Raw genomic sequence first — 24,646 nt, forward strand, 5'->3', positions numbered from 1 at the left:
CTCAAATCACAGTATCAAAGAATACAAGGTGGACATTCAAACAGGGAGACTGCAAACAGCTGTGTTCAATGATCCAAAAACATTAATACATCACTTTCTTTAAAAGCTTAAACAGTGGTGCGGGAGAGGGACTGCAAACAGATGACTGAAACAGGGTGTAGTCTGTGCCCTGCTGGAGGCAATTTCTGGGTGCTGTGAAAACAGAGGTGATCATTCTGAAAAGCTTCCTAGAAGAAGTGATGCTAAAGCAAAGTCTAGAAAGACAAAAAAGCTTTAGTTTTATGAAAATTTGGAAAAAAGTCAAGTCTAGGGAAGAAGAACAAGGGTATGGGGACAAGTAACAAAAGGTAGAAAGTTGGTAAGGGGGTGGCCTTAGAAAGCCTTTTATGCTCTCTGAGTGACAAGAAATCACTGGAATAGTTCAACAAAAAAATTTTTTTCTTATTTGCATTTTTATTTATTTTATTTTGAAAAAATCTAATATGAGCTTCATTGACAGGTATTAAGCAATCCAAGTCTTTGAAAAAGTAATTCACCTTTGTTAAATTTTCAAGGTCCTATCTGTTGAAAATTCAAGATTCTGGGGCTGGAGGTTTAGCTCAGCGGCATAAGCGCCTGCCTTGCAGGCAGTCGTGAGTTTGATCCCTGGTACCGATAAAAATGAAAAAGACAAAAAAAAGAAAGAAAGAAAACAAAATTCAAGATTCTGTGTGCTTTTCAACATTTCGGTGATCTTCAATTTCTTAATGATGCATCTAGTTGTAGGTTTCTTTTTATGTATTCTGCTTAGGATTTGCTGGACTTACTGAGTTTGTGAATTGGTATTTTCATTGGTGAGGAAATTATCAACTATTGTCTAATCAAATACTGACCGTGCCTCTCTCACTCTGTACTATCTGGAATTGCAGTTTAAGCTTTCAAGGAATACACTAACATATCACTTCTATTTCCATCTTTCTCTGGTCCATAGTCTGGATAATTCCTTCTGACCAGTCTTCTAGTTTGGTAATCTCTTCAATTGTCTCATATGTTCCTAAATTATTTTATTACATGTATAAGAAGCAATAAAGTTCATCTCCAAAAAACAGTAGATTATGTCATTTGTTTGTCTTCTCATTTTGTGGTACTGGGAGTTGCATCTAAGACCTTTGCACTGAGCTATATTCCTAGCATTTAGGAGGCTGAGGTGGGAGGGATCACCAGGTGTTCAAGGCCAGCCTGTGCTACACAGTGAGACCCTGTTTCAAAACAAAACACAAAACAAAAAGAATTAAAAATCCAATGGGTAGTACCAAATTAATGACTTCTAAGCATTAGAAGTATGAAGGCCAGGGATTTAGCTCAGCAACACAAATACCTGGCAAATGCAAGGCCATGAGTTTAATCCCTGATACCAAAAAAAAAAGATGTCACTGAGAAAATTAATCAGTAAAATCCAAATTGGGAGAAAATATTATCTGTAATACACACATCTGACTTCTATACAGAATGTATAAAGAGCTTTTAACTAAAAAATATAAAGGAAGTCTGTTATTTATGTATTTTCAAATGTTTGTTATTTTTAAAACAGACACTTATATGAATGGCCAATAAACATGTGAAAAGGTATTCTTATCATCATTACAAGGGAGAAGTAAATTAAAACTACGATGAGATACCCCTGCACACTTAGAAGAACACTACAATTAAAAAGACAGACAACACAAAATGCTAGTAATGTAGAAGAAATGGCATTTTCGTACACTGTAGGTGGAAGTATAATGGCATAGCCAGCTGGGCTTGGTGGTGCATGCCTGTAATCCCAGCACCCTGTGAGGCTGAGGCAGGATTCCAAGTTTCAGCCTAGCCCCAGGAATTTAGCAATTTATTGAGATATTGAAAATGAGATATAGTATTTGGAGCTAGGACTACCCTGCCCAACTAATTTTTTAATTATTAGTGTGGATGGGTCTTTTCCAAACTTTGTAGGTCATATTTGTTTGATTTCCCTAGATATATTTTAAATGTTCTCTAAATACTGTTAGGGCCATTGTTTTATAATCTCTGCATTGATGATTTTATAACCTTACGAATCTGTTTTTCCTAGTTCTTGCTGTATATTTTTTATTAGAAAATTATTTGAGATGATTTAATTGGATATTAAAGATATTATCCTCCAGAAAGGATTTGTATTTGCCTGTGCCAACTGTCCAGAGTGACAACCAATCTGGAATTTTTTTTAAAAATTAAAAAGTTAGAAGTTGCAAAACACAGTGCCAAGATTCCCCTCCCTAGTGCTGGTGCTCCGACTCAGGGCCTTGCATGTGCTCAGTAAACATTCTGCCACTGAGCTGTATCCCCAGCCCCCAAAATTCTCATGCACCTCTTATCCAGTTCCCCCTAATGTTAACAACCTATTGGTCATAGTACAGTGATCAAAACCAGAAAATTTAGATTGAGGTACTATTATTAACTAGTCTACATACCTACTGAAATCATGTCCATTTCTCTACAAATGTTCCTTTTCTGGTTCATGATTCAGTGTGGACTCCTATGTTACATTTCATTGTCATGTTTCCTTTCTTTCCTCTCACAGCTCCTCACTCTGTCTTTGTTTTTCTTAAACTTGATATTTTTGAAGAATACTGGTCATTTATTTTGTGGAAAGTCCCTCAGTGGACTTGAGTTTATATAATATTTTGTTGTGATTATACACTTATGCCAAGAGTAGTACAGAGTGCATCTGTCCTTTTTTTTTTTTTTTTAAATCAGTTCCGTGGATCGAACTCAGGACCGCCTGCTTGCAAGGCAGGTGCTTATGCCGCTGAGCTAAATCCCCAGCCCCAACATCTCTGTCTCTACTGTTGTTTTTAAACTTAGATCATTTGGTTAAAGTAGTGTCTGCCAGGTTCTCACTGTATAATTATTTTTTCCCTATGTAAATAATAAATCTGATGGAGAGATGCTTGAAGCTGAGTAAATACCCGGTTTTTCATTATACTTTCTCCCACTAATTTTAACATTCATCGTCGATTTGGTTTTTTTGTTTGTTTGTTTGTTTGTTTGTTTTTGTTTTTGAGACAGGGTCTTGGTATGGAGTTCAGGCTGCTGTGAATTGACTATGTAGCTGGTCTTGAACTTGCAGTGCCTCCTACCTCATCCCACCAAATGCTGGGATTACAGGTGTGGACCACCACACCTAGCGCATCCTATATTTCTTGCCTGCAAGGTTTTTTTTTACTGTGATGCCTGCACAAGGATGATTTTCTGTTTCCATTATTTTTTCTACATTAGAATTTTTTTTGTGAGGGAGAACAGGTAACTTTCTCCTCATTTATTTACTCAACAGTGTGTACTCATTTATTTTACACTTTATGTCATAATCTATTACTGTAAATTTATTAAGTGATCCTAGTATTGGCTAAGCCTCCTTTAGATTGACTTCTGTGGTTCATTTTTTTTATTTTGACAACTAAGAGGATGGATGTTTGTATGTAACTAATGAAATTTCCTTTCTTCCATTTAACAAAAAATGTATATAGTTAACTGTTTTTGCTTGGCCACTTTAAACAAGCCCACTCTAATTGGGGAAATATGTTGCTAATTTTATTTTTCGTTTTTGTTTTTGGTATGGGGATTGAACTCATGACCTCATGCTTGTCAGGCAGACACTTACACCACTGAGCTAAATCCCCAGCCCAGTGTTGCTAATTTAAAAAAAAAATTATCATGAAATATCTTTGTTACTCTGACTAAAGCAGGCATATTGGAGATAATGAATGCACTGTCAATTTGTTTTGCCAACTTGAAGATTTATTGAATAATAGAAACTTAAAGACCAGGTGTGGTAGTACACACCTATAATCCCAGCACTCAGGAGGACTGCTGCAAGTTCAAGGCCAGCGTAGGCTACAAAGTGAGTTGAAGGCCAGCCTCAACTATGTAGAGAATCCTTGTCTCAAAAAAAAAAATTGTAACCCAAGTACTTGGATTATAAAAGGAGTTCATTTCAGGTAGTTCAGGGAGTTTATAAGTGTTAAACTTGTTAACATTCTGTAACAAAACTAGTTATTTCTCAGATACCTTGTTTTCTTTATCATGCAGACTATGCAATAAAAGTTAGATTGCAGTTTTTTTTAATATGCTAGAAATACATATCTAAAGATGAACAGATTTCATAATACCAAGTTGTGACACTGGTGAGAAATGGGCACATTTGTACTGTTGGTAGAGGTATAAATTGATGTTACAATCATTTTGAGTGACAGTTTTGCAGTACCTATCAAAATGAATTAGATACTCTTTTTCCTAATGATTCCATTTATGGAAATTTATCCCTTCATAGAATATTCTTCCACGGGGGCTGGGGATTTAGCTCAGCGGCATAAGCACCTGCCTTGCAAGCAGGTGGTCCTGAGTTCGATCCCTGGTACCGATTTTAAAAAAAAAAAGAATATTCTTCCACAAGGACAAACATGGGTGATCAAGGAAAGTTTTCAGCTGTGTTTATAATAGTAAAAAAAAAAAATTAGAACAGACTTAGTGCTTATCAATAGGGCTAGCTAAATTATATTTGTGTAACTAAATACCAGGTAACTATTTAAAAAAATAAGGTAAATGTATATATTGGCATGGAAAGTTGTTAAAATACATGGTTTTGGGGTTTTGGTTTGGCTTGATTTATTTTGGTTTGGTTTGGTTTGAATTGGACTAGATTGGAGAACAGGGTCTTACTTTGTAATACAGACTGGCCTTGAACTCACTTTGTGGATCAGGCTGGCTTCAAACTCACAATAATGTTCCTGTCTCAACCTCCCACTTGCTGGCATTATAGGTGTGTGCCACCAAGTAATGTGTGTACTTTTGGAGGCAAATTTTTAGGTAGTGTTTAGATACTTGGACATGAATAAAAGCTTTCTAGAAAGAGCTCAAATAGTGATTGCATCTGGAGAGTGGCACTAATGACTAGGGTAAAACGGGGGAAATTTTCATTTTAATTCTTCAGTTTTCTTTAATTTTTTGCTCTGAACATTGTTTACTTTTATTAAAATTTTTTTAAAATAATACCTGAACCAAAATCTTGTGTTCTTTTATATTTGCCTATGATTATAGATAGATGTTGGAAGATTTTTTTTGTTTTATTATAATTTTAATTGTTCATTTTGTGTGATACAGTATAGTAATATATATATGCAATGCATATGGGTCAAATCAGGATAGTTAGCATAGTGGAGTGCCTATATTTCACAATAAACTATTATGTATTTTATGAATAATTGAAAGAATCTCAGAGGCTCTAAACAGAAAGTAACGATATGAAAGTGGGAATGCTAATTAATTACCTAGATGTTGAGTTTGTCACATCTGTTATTGCCTGCTTAATCAGACTCAGTGGGCAAAGCTCATCATTTTGAGAAGTAAGCTATAAGACTCATGCTGCCATTTCCTACCATCAGAATGAACTAACCTAATGTCACCTCCCTCACCCTCCAGAAAAGGTCCCAGGGCTGTGACTGCTACCCCAAATGCAGAAGCAGGAAATCATGTCTTGATGAAGAGGCATGCTTCCTGAGTAACTGCTAGCTGTTAAATAATTTTAAGGGCCACATTCAGAGCAAAACTGCAAGATACCACTGTCAGTTTTTTTTATTTCTTCATATTTTTTAACTTGAACTACTACCTTCATGACGTTGGCCAGCTATTTTCAGTATAGAGCATAAAACTGGACTATGTGGCAGTGCCCTTGTAAAGGGTAGATGGTGTCCCCAGTACCTGCTTCTTTTGTTTTGTTTGTTTTGTTTTAAGAAAAAGAAAATAACTGGTCTTCTGATCTTTTTCTCTTTTCTACAATTGCCCTAAATTTCTGGCAATGTAATATTTATTTTCTTTATATCCCTATAAACTTTAGTGATTCAATTTAACTTTACAGTGTCCTGAATTAGAAATAGGGAAATGGAGTATCCCTGCAGAGCTGTCCATCTTTGTGTGTTACTAGGTAAAAGAGGAAAGTGTTTATAACTTGGGACTCACAGAGAGGTGATTTATTTAACCTGTACATGTACATGGCAGAACAAGAATTCTTACCCTCATCATTCAGTCCTTAGCTTTTTGCTTTCTCTGAGACACCACCCTTCTTCTTGGAGTACAGTGGGTTTCTTCAGAGAGCTGAGTATTACTCTCACTCACTGTCCTACCTGGGGAGCTTCAGAGATGCTCAGATTCATGATGGAGCTAAAGCTGGATTTGTGCTTCCTGCTACTTTGATCGGAAATTATTTGTAATACTAGAGGTGTATATACAAGCTAAAAAGTTATTATTAAGTTTATGGGCAGAAATAGCTAATGTTCATTCTGTTAGTCAAATCTAAAGAGCTAAGCCAGATTCTATCTCTGAAAAAGAAGAAAATAATTTATTTTGAAAGATACATTAGCTGTCTGCAGAGAGCTATAATGTATAACTCTTTATTGATCTGTCCTGTTCCCATCACAAGCTAATGATTGGCACTTGTTTGGGAGGTGTCAGTGTATGGTGGCCAAAGAGCAGTGCAGTGCAAACTTTGTCTACAAAATGAAGCCAGTGATTCCTGTCTTTTAAGACTATGGGAGGTTCAAATGACAAATGTAGGTTAAAATCCTCTGAAAGCCATGTATCCCTGGGCACATCTGAGAAGTTACACAATAAAAGGAAATAGTTGAATGGTTAAAAACTCAGGCTCTCAAGTCAAACTTCCTGGTAAGAAAAGATAAATCCCTATTTCTAGAAAGATCACATTGAGAGGAAACTGGTCTGCAGACATTTTTTTTTTACCAGCCTGGCTGGATTTAAAGATTCCATGCGTCTCTGTGGTTTTGTTTTCTTATGATTTGAGTCAAGGGGGTGATATCAGGAGTAACATTAACTACCTGAGTTACTCCATGCTTTGCCAATCTGAATTTCAAGTATATTTAGTTAAATGTAACATAGACAGTAAAATTAGCATATGAGAGGGAATATTGCTGATGGACCCTCTATTCCTTTAGAAGACATTTCAAGCATCCAAAATGGAATTACTTTTTCTTTTCTTTTCTTTTTTTTTTTTTTTTTTTTTTTTTTTTTTTGTCTTTTTCATTTTTATCGGTACCAGGGATTGAACTCATGACCTCACACTTGTAAGGCAGGTGCTTAAGCCGCTGAGCTAAATCCCCAGCCCCCGAAATTCCTTATTATTTAAAAAGAAGCTGGGAGTTTTGGTGCATACTTGTAATTCCAGCATTTCAAGGGAGAAAAGGAGGGTCACAAAATTGAGCCCAGCCTGGGAAATTTAGTGACTTAGGGAAATTCTGTCTGAAAATAAGATATGAAAAAAGAATGTAGCTCAGTGCAGAGGCCCTGAATCCAAGCCCCAGTACTTCCAAGGGGGCAAGGGTGTCTGCTAACTTGGATTTATGTAAAGTTTGGTTTCAGTAGTGAGAAATTGAAATAGGAAGAACTATTTCAGAGTTCAAGAGGAAAGTCCTAAGCTGAGGGTAAGAAGCTCAGAGCTCGCCATCCTGGTGCTGTTGCTGACGAGTTCTCAGGCAGGTGCTGCGCTTTGCTGGCTGTATCCCTGCATCAGTAAGTTGGAGGTGAAGCTGAGATAATGCATTGAAGGTATTTAGCACAGTTCTTGGCACATAGTAAGCACTCCGTAAATATTACCAATGGCTTTTAGGCAAGAGTGACTGGCTAATGCGTTTTTCACTGAGAAATCTAAAAAAGCTAATGTTGTCTGATATTTTTTGGAATGTAAAAGTTGATTTGATTTAGTTTTGTGTTTTGTCACTATTTTAAAAGTAAAGCTGTAGTTTAAAACATATATAACTGCCTACAAAGAGAACATTTGTTGAATCTTTGGAACCAAAAACCAAAAATAGAAAAGCATTTTTAAAGTACTTGAAGATAAAAAGAACTACTGAAGCTGTAACCGTGAGAGAACCTCATTGAATAGCTGGCCAACCATTTCAACATTATCGCCATCCCACTTCCTCCAAAAGCTGTTCCTAATCATTCTAGTACGTGCTGATCTCTTCCAAACCTACTGTAAAGCTTACTGACCACATGCTGCCTCCAAAAAGTTCACTAAGGCAGTTCCTTAACTCTCTAGGTCTCTCTGCAGGGTAACATGCAGGCTTCTCTGCAGTAGGCTGTGCTGGGCCCTCAGGGAGAAGCTGGAGTTCAAATGAGCTCTAGTAAGCCTTCCTTCAGAGGGCTTCCCTGTGACAAGGATGACTAAGTGGGGTGGGTGGGAACGGAACACTGAACAGGGCTCCCACGCAAACTTTATGTGTTACAGAAATGTCCTTAAAGAACAAATGGCCAAGATCTTAACTTACATTACTGGGAATTTAAAGTAATGCCCATGTTGAGTGGAAGTGAGAAATACAGATAGAGATGATTTTCTCGAGCCCAGCTTACTAGGAAATTGATGGGGAAGTAAAGAAATTACTATGGCAGGAGGTATCTCTGTCATAGTCCTCCATATAAAATGCTGAGACATTCTCTCAATTTAATAAATAGTTTCAGAGCTTCTGCTGTATGCACAATAATAATGATGATAACTAGGTGGGCATGATGTGCATATCTGTAATCCCAGCATTTGGAGACTGAAGACAGGAGGACGGCAGTGAGTCTTGAGACCAGCCTAGGATACTTAGTGAGTTCAGGACAGCATGAACTACGTAATGAGACCCTGTCTCAAAACAAACAAGAAGAGATGATAGCTAACATTTGAGAGAGCTTACTAGGTGTGTTTCCTGGATCCCTTTCCACCGGTCAGTGGGATGGGATATTTCCCGTTTTGGCTCTGGAGAACAAATAGACCATAGGAAACCTGTATCTCATCCTAAACTCTTTATGGAATGCAAGTACAAAGGGGTACTTGAGAAATGAAAGGCAAATATCTTAACAGGCACTCTTTGTGCACCCCTAAAGTAACTGTGAAGATTTCTTCTGTTGCAGGCATCAGAAGTTGAGAGACAACTGTCCATGCAGGTCCACGCCCTCAGAGAAGACTTTCGGGAGAAAAACTCATCAACCAAGCAGCACATTGTCCGGCTGGAGAGCCTTCAGGCTGAGGTGAGCCTGGCTGTGCGGCAGTGTCGGGAGACAAAGCACTTTGTTTTCTTGGAGGTTCCTCACTGCATCTTTGAATATGGAGCTCTCTGAGCCATGAGATGAAAACTTGCTATATATAAAAGGGACTAAAACTGCCAGAGAGACATTTATGTGAGAAACTAAATGAGGAACATGTGATTGTAGCCTGTTGATAGTAACATTGGGTTCCTGGAAAAATAAAAGTACTCAGAGTTAGTGCCGAAGGTCTTGAAATCATGAATGACTTATATTTTACCGAATATGTTGGCTCTTACAAAAACATGCTTGCCAACCACATGTAAAAGTTGGGAAAGGGCATTTTCCTTTCTCCGTTCCTCTTCGGTCCAGTTCAGGCTGCACTAATGGATGTTATTATTCTCACCTATAAGATAAGGCCGGTAGACATGGCTACTTCATAGGACTTTTGTGAGGATTTGGTGAGTTAAGACATGGAGAGTATTTGGTCTGGTCCCTGCGACACAAGTGCAGAACATGGCAGCCAGAGTCTGTGGCCCCGAGCTACCTGGGGAACAGCACTGTAAGCATCCAGTCATGTGGGGAGTGAGACAAGGAACATGCCACCAGCTGAACCATTAGCTTATACCTAAGGCTGTCCTAAGGGCCCTCATCCTCCTTGGCTAAGTCAGATATTGAGAGACAGTCTAGGGACAGACAAAGGAGCCCCTTCATGTGGCTCAGGACTCAGCCACGTGGTCAAGCTAGGGAAGCCCCACAGCTGCTTTCCTGCTTTGTAAGTCATTGGACATGTTTTTCCTAAAGTCTGTCAATATCTTCTCTCTTCTTCTCCCTCCGCACTTCCTTCCATCCTCTTTCCCCTTGGAATTCCTACTGATATTGAGCAGCAGGTTCTTGAAGTAAGTAGATTTGTTCCGGTAGGTTTGGCATGCCCTGTCTGTGCCCATCTGTGTGCATGATTTGTTACTCAGCTGCCTCTACCAGGCTCTGACTCTGTCAAGTTGCCTGACTTCTCTTTCCCGTGCCTGTTCATATTTTCTAGACCCTCATGAACAAGTCATTCCCAGGAAAGTTTATTGCCAGATTTGCTCACAAGTTTCAGGGTGTAGAAGGCAGAGTAAGAGTTGACAACCTAATACTAATTCCTCACTTCACCCAGTAACAGCTCTACTTTCAAAGGCCAAGCTCTGAAATTACTCCTTTCAACTAAATTACTTCATGTAACTCTGAATTCTAAGTTTATAAGGATTGTTTGTATATCAGAATCATGTTACCTCATTACTTCACTGAGGGAAACTTGAGAAACAAAGATGATCCATGGGAAAGAGAATTTAAAAGTCAGAGGGTATTTAAATGAAAATGAACTGGAGTGAGAATTCCCTTCACCTGGTTAACTGTGCTTCAGCGTAGAGAATAGTGAGTCCATTCAGAAAAGGAACTTACTGCTTTTGGTCTCTCACACAGGTACACACTTGAGAGACAGGATTTCTTTGTTTGTCCAGACATCTGATCTCTCTGGCCAAAGGCCACATACTTCATTTCCCCAGGACATCATCCTATCTGATTGGTCAGTAGCCAAGGAAGATCTGTGCCCTGTGAGTGGAGCACTAGTGCAGAGAGTGGGAACAATCAAGGAACAGAGAGAGGTGTCTCTCAGAGGACCTGGAACAGATTAAACATTCATTTCAAAGTCTCCCCTAAAAAAGCTCTGAAGTTGGTCCCCAGAACTTACCCAGATAAGGAAGCATCATTCTCTGGGCTGACTAGAGAGCCTAAAGAACATCTTGACCAACCATGCTGTGGGACCAATAATCAGTTCAGCAGGAAACTGGAAATGGAGTTAGGGGACCTGCAGGGCCCCGAAAGTTACCCCCAAAATCCATTGCCACTTGGGAAGGCTTTCTGGAGACCCTGGGCAGAGCAGGGCTCTAGGCGAAACATTGTTGGCTTTGGGAGCCCTGGCTCAGTTTCTCCCAACAAACTTGAAAGCCTGAGAAGACTAGGCATCTCCTCCATTTTCTGATGCTGAAGAGAGCAGATAGACCTTCCAACAAGGGGATGCATATATCTTGAGAGTGATTAGGTATACACTCATTGTGCGGACAAGTTTCATAGAAGGAGAGAATTTGCTTTTGTTCACAAGCTGCTTACTCAGGAAAAGTTGCTCTGAGTAGTCAGTTATTCACAAGGTCCCTGTCCCACTTCTTCCCACAGCACAGATGGATGCAGGCACTGCTTTGCCCTCTGTACCTTGCTCGTTTCTCCATTAACTTGGAGCCCTAGATCAGAGCTGTGACCTCTAGCACCAAAAGGGCCAGCTGTGGGGAGAGAAGAGGGCCTAAAAGTCCACTTACTCTGGAGAAGGAAGAGTCATAGCAGGCCAGGTTCTACCCTCAGCCAACACTGGGGCTGGGGTAAAACAGAGGGCCTTTTCTGTCTTGTCTTGGAATTTCCAAAATACTAAGCATCCCTTCCTCTGCCTGGCCAGACTACATTCCAGCTTCCCCACGGTTGACTCCCACCCCTTTCCAGACAACTTCCTAGAACGAAGGGCTTTCTCTTCAGCCCAAGATTGCACAACTGTTCTTTCTGAAATTGGAGCCCCTGAGTCCCTGGGCACAGCACTGGAGACATGTGCCTCCCTTTGGAGCCTAGCCCTCTTCCTTCCCATCAGCCAGGTGTAACTTCATACCAACCTTCACACCAACCTGTGGCCTTTCAGATCAAGATGCTGTCGGATCGGAAACGAGAGCTGGAGCATCGCCTCAGTGCCACCTTAGAAGAAAATGACCTGCTACAAGGAACTGTGGAGGAGCTGCAGGACCGAGTGCTGATCCTAGAGAGGCAAGGCCATGACAAAGACCTACAGGTACTGGAGAGAGATGCTGTTCTGCAGGATGAGGGCCAGACAGTAAGAGCACTTAGCCAGGAAAGGGGAACCAGCCGCTGGGGTTGGTCAGAAGTGGGTAATGCGAAGGTCTCACTATGGACCTGTTAGGATTCTCCCAGGCATGCGCTGTTTTTCCCATAGCCAGCAAAACATATCGTTCCTCACGTGTGTTCTGATCCACTGGTCCCTGAAAAGTTTCACACAGCTTTTTCTGGGCTATTAACATGACTGGAACACTTGGAGTGTCATTCTGGCCGCCTGGCAATTTGTAAAGTCTGCTAGCTTTCAAAGGGAGCCTGGGTCTCTCTGTCCTCAGCTCACAGCGCTTTCTGCTGCTGCTGCTTTCCTAAGTGAAGGAGTTTAGTGGCTGGCATAAAATAGAAACCAAGACACTCCCTGCTGAACACAGCAGGACGTATCCTGCCTTTGCCAAGAGCCAGGAAAGACACAATCTGAGCCCTTTTTGAGCCTAATTAGTCTTTTTACCTCCCTAAAGGAAGCTGCTTCATAGACATATATGTCCTTTTTGAGGAGCTGCCACTATGCTTCAGGCTGAATTTCTAGGCTTACACTTGACATGAAACAAACCCTTAAACAAAAAGATATTACTCAGCCTCGCCAGAAATAGGGTGCAGCATCTTCTACCAGGTCTTGCTGGGAAGACTTGGAACTAGAAGCTAAGGATGTTCTGGTTCTCTTTTGGGCATGACAGGAAGTGTACTGAACTGCCACAATGTCATTTAGGCAGGAGTAGTTGACTAGGTAACACTCAGGTGCCAGGAGGGTCACTACCTCAAGACTAGGCTACAGAGGGCACTACCAGGCTCATAGGGAAGCCCTGGAATATGAGATGAGGAAACAATGTCTTAGGCTACTATCACCTGTCACTGACACCATCAGCTAAATTGCCAACTGAGTATTGTCCCCCTCTGAGGAACAGATAGCAGCTTTTGCTCCTGTTTTTGCTCTCCAGCTGGAAAGATAGTAGGACCTCTGCAAGTGTTGCATAAAAAATAGGGCTCAGGCATAGCTCAGTGGTGCAGAACTGGTCTAGCATTCGTGGAGCCTAGGGCACAATCTCCAGCACAGGAGGAAGGAGTTTACCCAGGTATTGTAGTACATGACTATAATCCCAGCATTCTGAGAAGCTGAGACAAGAGGATTACAAGTTCAACCCCAGCCTGAACAGTTTAGTGAGAACCAGTCTCAAAACCTTTTAAAAGGCCTAGGGATGTAGCTCACTGCAAAGGTCCTGAGTTCAATCTCCAATACTGGAAAAAAAGAAGGGAGGGAAGGAGAGAAAGAGAGAGGACAAACAACGGTATTTGGTATTGACTAAAGTCTCACAGCAGTTTTCAAAATGGAGTTTGCTTGCTTTTCCAGATTGATGATAATAGCAGTGCACATTTGTACGCCTCTGCACAGGAGGATAGAGTGCTTTCACATACTTTGAGTCTAGCATAAATTCACAAATCCATAATTGAGTATCTATAGATGGTGGGAAATAGCCAGGACCAGTGTGGACCACAGGGTACTAACTTAGACAGGGGACTATGTGTTTATATCTGTGAAAATCCTAGGTCATACCCCATTCATGTCCTCACCCTCTGCACGTCCACTGTCTTCCAGCTGGACTACAGGAGTGGGAGGGTATCACTTAGCTGAGTATTTGTAGCCAGTCCAGCGGTTCCCACAGTTTGGAAGATCTGTACTTATGGGCTGAATTCTCATCTTTCCTAACTGTGATTGTTTCTTTTGTGCACACAAAACTCTCCATAAGTTGCCAGTAGTTAACCAGTGCTTTCCAGGAAGCGCTGCCCTCTCTGTTGCTGAAATGGCCTATGCTGACATGGAAATAATTCCAGCTTTTCAGGGTATCATGGAGAAGTCCTAAACCAGAGTTGTAAAATACCAAGCCAGTGGCCTTGGATGTATGAATGTATATATTCATGTGTAGATGTATTTTCCTCCCTCCCTTCCTTCCTTTCCACTGCTGAGGATGGAAGCAGGGCCTCCAGAATAGTGTGCAAGTGTTCTGCCACTGAGCTATACCCCCAGCTCCTTGGAATGTGTTTAGTCCCATAATTTTAAACTCTCCAGCAAGGGGTTAGGGGGAGACAGAGCACATAAGGCAACAGGCCTGCTGCCACTGGGGGAGCCCTCTTTTAATCTGTATCACTATGGGACCTGCCATCAAAACAGATTTTTAAACTACTGATCAAATCTTTGACCTTTTTTCAGGCTTCATAATAGGGATTAAAAATTACTTATTGACCATCTAGTTTATATCAAGCATTTTACTCAACTCTTAATGCTCAGTAAAGGAAAGTAATATTATCCCTCTGTGGGCTGCTTTGCTGCCCTATTTCATACCCAGATGGGCATCATTTTTTTTCTTTCGAAGAACTGAGGTTTAAACCCAAGGCCTTGCACACATTAGGCAAATGCTTTACTGCTGAGCTGCATCCTCAGCCCTTTTTATTTCTATTTTGAAACAGTCTTGCTAAACTGCCCAGCATAAACTTCAAACTTGTGATCCTCCTGCCTCTGCCTTCCAAGTAGCTAGGATTACAGGCTTGTACTACATCCATCTGTGCATTTTTCATGGCAACTGGTCAGATTTGATTAGCAGAGCACAGGCTCACTCACTGTGAGATGATCCAGGAAGCTGGTGACCTGGGGTCTAGTCTGCCCCAACACCAATGGCTTACGTAATTCACATCATTTACACCTTGTCTGCTTCTCAGCTGTCAGATGAGGAAAGTGCTCCCACTTTTGCTCAGCTGAATGTTGTGAGTTTAAACTTCATCTACTATACAAACACAGTCAAGTGTTATCCCGCATACCTGGTGTCATCTGTGTTGTACAAAGGATGAAATTTCTTGAAGAGAGTTTATATAGTGAATGGACTCTTCCCTGGTTTGATTTTTCTGCATATGTCTATTCAGGTGGTGAATCAGGCAGTGACCAGAAAGTGAGCCCCTCCTGATCTTTTGTTCTCTTGCTGTTATAACTAATTAAGCACCTTTTTGAGTGTGCATGAATAATTGAACTAATTTTGTCTAATACATAAGAACTTGTACTTACCAATGAGGAACTTCTCCTGCTGCGATATATGTGGAATTGTCTAGAAAATAATTGTAAAGCATTTTGCCAGTTTAACATGCCACTTGTAATTGTGCCAAATGCTTCCTAGGAAGGCCCTATAACCCTGATTTTTTGTTTTTTCTGGTTTTACTCAAAACTGGGACGGAAGGAATTCCCACTGGATCACAGATACTGCTGACCAATGGGAGGCCCTCAGAGGAGGCCATGTTCGTTCTCTCAGTAGCCAACTTCAAGCCCTTCTGAATCATGGTTCATTTGAGCCTTTGGTGCCCTTGTCAGCTGTTTCCTTGCACGCTTCTGGCACAATGATAGCAAACCTTTCAGAGCTTTCAGTGATACAGATAGCCCACTGAGGCACACATGTCTAGGATCACTGCCACTGTCCAGCCCGTTATTTTTTGAGATAAAGTTTTACTCAACATGGTATATGTGAAAGTCAGTGATGTTGTGAGTAGTGCCAGCATTCTTTTTATTGCTGTATGGAATTGCAGTATATAGTTGTGTCATGATCTATGGTTTTCTTACTGTTTATATTCTTTCCTATTTGTGGCTATAAAATCCAGTGTGTTTCATTTTCATTTCACTTGAGGGCAAGGGAAGTACGCATTAGGGTAGAGTTACTGGGCCACAGGATAGGAGTTTGTTTAACTACTAGAAACTGCCCAGCACTTTAAGCCAAGCATATCTTCATTAACACATGATGTTATCATCTTTAGAATTTTTATTTATCTTAGCCATAATTGTATCTTACTTGGGAAGGGGTGCTAATTTTTCATGATGGAGGATTTCACATAGACCTGCCTAATCTTGGGAACATCCCTCTTGTCTTCTATTACTTAAAAAGTATGTCTCAAAATTTTATAAGTTTATCTGTAAATTAAATACCTTTAGGAAACTCTTACTCTGTCTTATGGAATGAGGTGTTACCTGATTCTAAAATTCAGAATAAACCAATGAAAACCTTTGAACTAAATTGTTACAATTTTATCCTTTGACATTGCTCTTTTCACTAAATTAAATCAAAAGCAATGGTGAAAAGTGTTATGTAGTAACATGTAATAAAAATTTTAACTTTCTCTAGAGGAAAAAAATTTTAATATAACCATAATATTATACCTAAACAATTAACAGTATGTCCTTAACACCATCAAAAACTGTGAGTGTTCAAATTTTCAGTTGTCTTATGTCATCAATTTTTAAAATATTTTTGTTTCACTCAAGATACAAAGAAAAATAGATCCACACATTGTAGTTGATAGGTCTCTTGAGTCTTTTTTAATCTCTAGGTTCTACTTTTATCATTGTTTCTTGAAATTTATTTATTGAAAAAATAGAGTTTCGAGGATGGGGATTTAGCTCAGCGGCATAAGCACCTGCCTTGCAAGCAGGTGGTCATGAGTTTGATCTCTGGTACCGATAAAAAAAAGAAAAAAGAAAAAAAAAGTGAAAAAATAGAGTTTCTTGTCTTGAACTTCCCAGATGTGGATACAGTCTGACATGGTTCTCTCTCCTGCTTTTCTGTGGGTGCAGGTATACGGGCAGGGGCAGGATCTGGGCGCCACTGGCTGGTGTGGCTCGGATGAACCTCACTTGAGTTTGTTCTCTCTCCCTGAAAGCTACACCAGAGCCAGCTGGAGCTCCAGGAGGTGCGGCTCTCCTACCGGCAGCTGCAGGGCAAAGTGGAAGAGCTCACTGAGGAGAGGAGTCTGCAGAGCTCTGCCGCCACCAGCACGTCCCTCCTGTCAGAGATAGAGCAGAGCATGGAGGCCGAGGAGCTGGAGCAAGAGCGAGAGCAGGTGCTGACCTCCCTGGCACCTGTCAGAGCAAGTGGCCTCACAGTGTGCAGGGCCCCTTGTCCTCCCCAGCACTCCACTGCCGCCTAGTGGCTCTGTGTCTGCCTGAGCCTGAGCTCAGCCTGCAGCCTGGAGCCATACAAGGCAGACCCTGATCAAAGCTGTCCCTAGCTCTCCATGGCCTTTGCTCCTTGCCCACTGAGACCCAAATAGAGTGGTGAGTCCACAACAGGCAGAGAGCCTTGTCCTTCTCTCATGCCCTGTGCTCTGAGGACATGTCTGTGGACCAGCAGTCTGAGTCCTTATGCTTTGCCAGAGTTTGGGACATGCATGATCCTCCTTACCATCTCATTGGTTTTGATTTATGCTTTTCATACTTCATTCCTCTAATAATTTCCTGACTCCAGTGAAAGAAACATCCCGTAATAAAGAAAGACTTTCTATAGCAAATAGAAGGCTCTGGAGGGCAGCCCACTTGGGACCCCTCCTGTCTCTCAGGAGCTATTCCTGTTTCCCATTCTCCAGCTTCCAGTTGTATGTACTTCATTCCTTTGAGCACTTGTGTGTATCTTATCTTGTATCTCAATAAATCTTTCCCACTATTCAAAAAAAAAGCCCTGGAAAGCAGGGCAAATAAGAATTGAGAATCTAGCTAGATGTACTGGTCCCAAAATAAGTAGTATTACTTCTCAGGACAGTTGACTTTAAAAAACAAAAACTCTTTTTCCTACCACTGGTGTTTTGGGTCTACTTTGGATTCATATACTAGATAAAGATGGCCGGGTGTTCCATGAAACCCATAATCAAGAAGAATTCTTTGTGACCCAGCTGAGACTGCAGCTCTGGGAAGCCTACTGCCAGGTTCGCTATCTGTGCGCACACCTCCGAGGAAGCGACAGTGCCGACTCCGCAGTGTCCACAGACTCCTCCATGGACGAGTCTTCAGAAACCTCATCCGCCAAGGATGTCCCGGCTGGTAGCTTGCGCACTGCCCTCAGTGAGCTCAAGAGACTGATACAGAGCATTGTGGATGGCATGGAGCCCACGGTAAGCAGCCACTGAAGAAGGGCCTGATCCACTGCACCTGGCTAGTAGGAGGCTGAAACCTAGTGGAGCAGGGAAAGTTAACCTCAGAACTGGAACCTTGTCATGTGTCTGCCAAAAGTTCTTTTGAGCTCTCAATATATTTCAGAACCCTAAACACTGGTGATTAGGAAGAGAGTCCAAATGCTAGGAACATAGGTTCCAAGGTCACTTCTGCGCACACCAAGGTACAAGCACAGTCCTTTTCTCTATGTGATTAAAAATGGACACTGTTGGCCTCACATTCAAGGACATTCCTTGGAAGCTAAGTAGAGAAATATGTATCTGGCAAAACACTGCAAATTGCCTTTTTTTTGTTCCTGGTGGAGGGGTAAGCTATGAGTAGGCAATCCTAAAGGACCTAAAGCTTCTGCCTACAGAACGTAAGTGGTGGCGGGGAGGGGGCGCGGGAGGGAAAAAAACATCAGTGATCACAGAAGTTGAGAGAAGACCAAGGTGAAGCCCCTGATAGTTTCCAGCGGTGGCTTCCTGTGGGAAGGCACGTGCTCCTGTGGTGGTCTGGGCAGACTGGAATTTCTTCCCTCTTCATGGCAGATTTCTCCCTCACCTACTTCCCATTCACATACCCAACTCACAAGCAATAATTTCTTTCTGGGTTTGATTCTGCTGTAGAGTAGTTGCCTGTACCTCCCCTCATGGGATGAAATAAGATGAAGCGCAGTTGTTTTTAACTATGCTGTCCTGGTTTGGTGAACTTGCTGTAATGCAGGGGGCGGGTGTCACTATGGGAGAAGGGCACGATCCAGGGCCATGTGCCCAGAGGTGGGAACAACCACAAAAGGAACTGCAAGCTACAGCTGCAGGTTGAAATTGAGCTTGAGAACCTCTCCCTATGCCCTTCCTTCCTCCCTTTGTTTTATTTCTTCTTCCTTTTCTCCTTTTGTCTGTCTCCCCGCCCCCACCATCTCTCCCTTCTCCTCCCCTATTGCCTTCCAATGCTCCCCCCACTCACCTTTATCTTTTACTCTTCCCTGTTCCTCTGTTTTGCATCTCTGTCTGACTCTGCTGTCAGAGCTCCCGGAGAATTGAGGATGACTCCTTAGAAGAACAAATAAGGCAGACCAGTGAGGACTCAAGAGCCCTGAGGGAGCTTATGGAGGGAGAGAGGGGTAAACTGAGGCAAAGCCTAGAAGAGCTGCAGCGCCTCCACAGCCAGGTGAGCAAGCCCACCTTCAGCCCAGTGAAGGGAAATGCATGTGTTCCCATGAGTCATCTCATCCTGAGTGCACAAAGCAGCAAGCCTCTCTGCCATCACAGCCACCAGAACTGCCTTGTGGAAGTCACCCTGCCGCCCCAGGGCAGCAGGCAGGAACAGGTCAAGGTCATTCTGGAGAATGCATGTGGAAGTAGCAGCTGCCCAGTAGGCACAGCGCCCTTCATATAGGGCTGGTTGGGCCTCTGCTGTGCAACTACTGTGTGCCTGGCCCTGCATTAGACCCTGAGGGGCACATGATGTTATTTATGCCATTTGACCCACTCAGCAGCTTCATGGCCGGGATTTTTAGGGAAAATATGTATGGCTCAGAGAAGACAAAGCCCACTCAGCAGCTTCATGGCAGGGATTTTTAGGGAAAATATGTATGGCTCAGAGAAGACAAAGCCCCTTACCGCTTTCCCTAAGGCATGTGGCTAGTGGGCTCTAACTCATGGTTTAAATTCTTGAATCATGTTAAATGTTGGCCTTTCCTGCTCAATATGTAGTTTTATCTGTCCCTTGCTTGGCTAACAGAGATACTAGCTGGCCAGAGGCCATGTCAGGGCTCATTTACTCTGAGGAGGTGGCTCTGTCTGCCAGTGCTTTCTGTCTTGAGTTCTAGTGCAAAGCCTGCTAATGACCGGTGGTTTGTGCCTCACCTGCTACCTCATTTGCCAGTGAATTGACCTTCTATTTTTGGCTGTTGTTGGGTGTCCTCAGAGCTGCTCAAAAGTGGCTGCTCCCCTGGCTGGCAGCTCTGCTCTCAGTCTGGAGAGCTTGATCTTCATCCTTAAACCCAAGGCCTCTGCTCACTTTCATTCTATCTGAAGATTAGACTTGGGTATTGAGGGGTATACTGAAGGGTGCTGTTAGCCCCCTTGCAGTAGGGGGCAGCAGATCTGAGTAGATGGCTCCTCCGTTGGAAAAATTGTCAAGAGTGTAATATTTAACAAGAGGCCGGGTCAGCATCCCAACTCATGCCTGATACTATCAACCTAGACAGAAAGGACGCCCACCCTTCCATTGCTTAATGGGTATTTACTGAAAGCTCTACCTGGGTGGAGTTTCTGGTTGCATACAATAGAAATTTGGTCTGCATAACTTAAGCAGAAAGTGAATGGATTAGAAATCTGGTAGCATACAGAATAAACAGGAAGGAAGGTGAGAAAACTCAGCTCCCAAATAGGAAGGAGCCATGACAAGGGCACAGCAAAGCCAGCGTGCTGCTTGGTAGAGAGGCCCACCAGCCTGTAACTTAGCCGTATGCCCTTCAGAGCTGGGAACCCCGGGGCGGGGCAGGGGTATTGCCAAATGTAGGTCACATATTGTCCCCAGGTTGTAAAGGAAAGGGAATGCCTGCCCTGCTTTGGCTTCCTTAGAAGGAGCTTGTGCCTTGTCTTCCGTACACCCAGGAGTGGCCCCCAGAGAACACTAGGTTTGGATGGTAAGTATCCCAAAACTAGCAGAATAAGTTTGGAGGTTAAGCACCATCCGCAGTTAGGCTGGGATGCACAGAAAGATATGATAACACACGTGGTCATGGGGCACACAGAGCTACTGTACTGTGGAGCAGGGTTAAACCGTTGTCAGTGATAGAACCTTAGAAGCACAGCTCACCACTGAACTGAGACTTCCGATCAGCATCAGGACTAGGGCGGCCATGGTACCATTTACTGAAGCAGAGAACCACAGAAAAGATGCCAGCTTTGCTGTGAGAGGTAATGACATCATGTAGGTGTATAAGTTCCTGTGGTTTTGATTTGGGGGGACCCAAATAAGAAAGAATAAAAGAATTCATCTGAGAAATGTACTGCTGGAGGTGCAAGCCAGGTGCCTGGCTTTGGAGCCATCTAGAGCCTGATGAGAGCAGTGTTCCATGTAGAAGATGGCTGAGAAAAAAACAAATGAAACGCTACACCCTAAAATTCTTCAGGGCCCTGAAGGACACCCTGCATTGTCTACCTGGGTGTGCCTTACTATGACAGGTAGCGTGATATTGTAGGAGTACAAAGGGATCCAGCCATGGCCACAGGTCAAGGGCCAAAGCTCCCTCGGACCCCTTCCCCTGGAGCTGGAGCCTAGCACATGGCATCTGTCTTCAGCAGAGAAGGGCCCCCCACAGGGCGCACTGCAGTGGGGTGCTACCTCTCCATTCCTGCAAGAGTTCTTAAGGTTCCCGCACAAGAATTTAAGGTTCTTGGGTTCCTTTTTTACCTCTGGGAAGGGAGATCACCCAGGCCCGCAGTAATAGTATCACCACCTTTGTTCTTTGGTTAGGTGACACTGCTGAGTGTTGAGATGACTGCACTAAAGGAGGAAAGGGATCGACTCAGAGTGACATCTGAAGACAAAGAACCAAAGGAGCAGCTGCAGAAGGCCATCAGGGACCGGGACGAGGCCATTGCAAAGTGAGTGGACCCAGCTTATTTTTTTGAGTGAAACTGAGTATATGCCTCGTTTTAGAAATTAAATCATACAGGAGAATGTAAAGGTGAAGGTTGATTTCCGAGCTGCCCGCCCTCACTCCCCACCCCTTCTCCCCTAGCGGACATCGCTGTTGGAAAGTCGGTCTGCATTTTTGGCAGTCCCTTTTCCCGTGCTGACATACAGGTGTATATGTAATGTAGCTGTGTGTGGTTTTTAATCACTGACATAATGAAATTATTCCTTGAAACCAGTACTAAAAACATGATGACACACATCTCAACTTCTGACACTAAAATTCTTTGTATTCCAGCCTTCTTGCTCACTTACGCATACTTCCTTTCCCCTTCCTTCTAGTATTTTTTTTTTTTCCCACCTAGAATTAAAGGCGTGTACTCCACCATGACTAGCAGGAGTCTCTTTAATCATTCTCACTGTCTCCATTTCTCAGTTTACCTTTGGGTCCCCATCTCTGTCTGCTCAAAACCTCATAGCCTGCTGTCAGTTGTAGTTGGTTTTGAGAATTACAGTGTCCCTGGTGAAGCTCACATACCTATCCATGTGTGTCTTCCCCTGGCATGCCCAGGACAGCTAGTTAGTGGACACTTGAAGAGCAGTGTAATAGAAGAAGGGAGTATTTTACAAATAGCAGAGGGTGAATTGTATGATAAAATTAAGGAATAAAACAGTAAAGGTAAGGCGCTAATTGTGGAAGCACGTTGGGAATGAAAAGCTGGTTAAAGTTAAAAGTACAGGAGTCGGGCTGGGGATTTAGCTCAGCGGCACAAGTGCCTGCCTGGCAAGCACAAGGTCGTGAGTTCAATCCCCAGTACCGCCAAAAAATAAAAAAAATAAAGGTACAGGTGTGTTTTAGCAGAAAAGCTAAACATTAAGATCTGACCAAACTGAGCATGATGGCATAGCCTGTAATCCATCCCTCTGGCAGGCTGAGGCAGAAGGATCTTAAATTGAAGCCCAGCTGGAAAACTTAGTAACTAAGCAAAACTATGTCTTTTTTTTTTTTGGTCTTTTTCCTTTTTATCAGTACTGGGATCTCACGACTGCCTGCTTGCAAGGCAGGTGCTGATGCCGCTGAGCTAAATGCCCAGCCCCTCAAAACCCTGTCTTAAAATTAAAAATAAAGGGAGGGAGTGTGCTCAGAGTAAAGGCTCTGGTTTCAATCCCCAGTAAGAGGGGAGTGGTGTCCCTATTCTCTGTCTTTCATTATGAAAGATGATACAGTCAAGTGTACCCCTACAGTCGGGTGTCGGGGTACACTTGACTGTAATGTAAATTGTTCAGATTGCTTTCCTTAAGAAAAAGTAGAAACTGGTGGCACAGAACTATAATTCCAGCACTCTGGGAGGCTGAAGCAGAAAGATCACAAATTTGAGCCTAACCTGAGCAACTTTGAAGATTCTGTCTCAAAAAACAAAGTAGGGATTAAAAAAAAAAAAAAAAACAAGGTAGGGGTGTAGTTCTGTGGAAAGCCCTGGATTCAATTCCTAGTCCTTTCCATTAAAAAAAAAAAAAGGACGCTAGCCGCCTGGAAGAGGAAGGCGACCAAATCTGCACGCGTCTTGGCTGTGTACTGCATCCCCTTGCCTGCCGGTTCATGGCCTGAAGTCTGGTCAGCTGTGCGCACTCTCCTCTCTGGAAGGAAGCCGCCAGCGAGCTCCTGAACGAGGGCGGTGACCTCCGAGACTCTGGTCAGGGCTAGCTGGGTGGGGAAGGTGCAGCTCACAGGGCCACTGGGCGCTGAGAGTCCTCGGCGGGCGCGGTGGAAACGGTGGTCAGGAAAGAGGGAGACCCCAGCAAGCCGCCACTGCTGGCCCCTGTCCCTCCGGCAGGGCAGCGTTAGTCAGCACATTCCCGAGCCCCGGGCCGTTCCTGCCCCATCTGATGGTGGACGCCGGAAGCTCTGGAGGCTGCAGCTGCCGCTGTGGGACTGGGCTGGTGCTGACACTCTAGGGCTGTGAGGCGGCGTCCATGGCAACCGCTGCCCGGAGGATTTCCGCTGTGCGCCACCAGCCTCGGCTGCGGGCGTGATGGAGGCGGCTGCGGCTTCTGGGCCAGCGCCCATTGGGACAGGCACTTGGGGCCTAGCCGCGGCGGGCGGGGCTGACATGTACCGCCGACTCAGTGCCTGTCCGAGGGGGAGGCCTTGGTGTGACGCTGGCTGCTCCCCGGGGCCAGAGCGCTCTGCTGAGGGAACCCTTCGCTCCCCCTCCCACCTGCACTTCGATTATTGCAGTGTTCTGAGGCCTGGGCCGGCGGCCTCTGCGTCCAGTCCTTTTTCTTAATTGTAAAGGGAAAGAAGGAAAAAGAATAGTTTCAAAACAGGTTAATAGGAGAGTTACAGGAATGAATACACTTGTGTGGTGTTGTCTTCAGTGAACGAGATACAGGCACGATGTCCTAACAGTATTAGCACAAACCTTTACAATGAACTAGCAAAAACTAGCTGTCTACTCGTAAGTGTCTTGTGTATGAATCTGTTTGTTTCCTTTTTCCCTTTTTCCCCAGCACAGTTTCTATTCTCTTGAACAGTATCCTGTCCTTTAGCTGCTCTTGCTTTGCGTACAGAGGTCTTTGCTGTGTGCGACCAGGACACTTTCTTACCTTTACCACTTCACTCACTCAAGGGAGTGGCTGAGGTGGAAAGGCCTAAGTGACGCACGCTTGGGCAACCAGTGCCGCCAGTTATTCCCTGCCCCCTTTATTCCTGCCCCTCCCCAGATTATATTCTTCTGTATTTGACAGCTATGATTTACAAATGTCAAGGAAGCCAGGCATGGTGGCACATGCCTGTAATCCCAGCTTGCAGGAGTGTGTGGCCAGCCTGGGATACATAGCAAGTTCAAGGCCAGCCTTGAAAGCAAAAATGTTGAAGAAGGTGGATGAATTGAGCTGTAAAGGGCTGGGGATTTAGCTCAGCGGCATAAGCACCTGCCTTGCAAAGTGTACAGTCATGAGTTCGATCCCTGGTACCGGGAAAAAAGAAAAAAGAAAAAAAAAAGTTAGTGGAATTGAGCTGTAAAACATGGAAAATATGAAATCACAAAA

At 43.2% G+C, this 24,646-nt stretch overlaps 1 protein-coding gene across 3 annotated transcripts in view; it reads left to right on the forward strand.

Annotated features, from left to right (window-relative positions):
• Positions 1–24,646, forward strand: part of Bicdl1 (BICD family like cargo adaptor 1) — a 114,392-nt gene that overhangs the window by 84,052 nt on the left and 5,694 nt on the right. For 2 of the 3 annotated variants that reach the window (XR_010039675.1, XM_063225753.1), the window contains exons 3-8: positions 8,956–9,072; positions 11,789–11,935; positions 16,681–16,860; positions 17,686–17,904; positions 18,974–19,117; positions 21,434–21,564. Coding sequence is in view for 2 of the 3 variants with exons in the window: in XM_063225753.1 (XP_063081823.1) it covers positions 8,956–9,072; positions 11,789–11,935; positions 16,681–16,860; positions 17,686–17,904; positions 18,974–19,117; positions 21,434–21,564 (938 nt within the window). In the remaining variant the exon portion in view is untranslated. The remainder of the gene's footprint in view (positions 1–8,955; positions 9,073–11,788; positions 11,936–16,680; positions 16,861–17,685; positions 17,905–18,973; positions 19,118–21,433; positions 21,565–24,646) is intronic. The other variant, XM_063225754.1, reaches the window with a different exon arrangement.

The sequence above is a fragment of the Cavia porcellus genome, unplaced genomic scaffold (assembly GCF_034190915.1).
Source record: "Cavia porcellus strain 051 isolate PalLab524CR breed Dunkin Hartley unplaced genomic scaffold, mCavPor4.1 scaffold_16, whole genome shotgun sequence".
Lineage (NCBI taxonomy): Eukaryota > Metazoa > Chordata > Mammalia > Rodentia > Caviidae > Cavia > Cavia porcellus.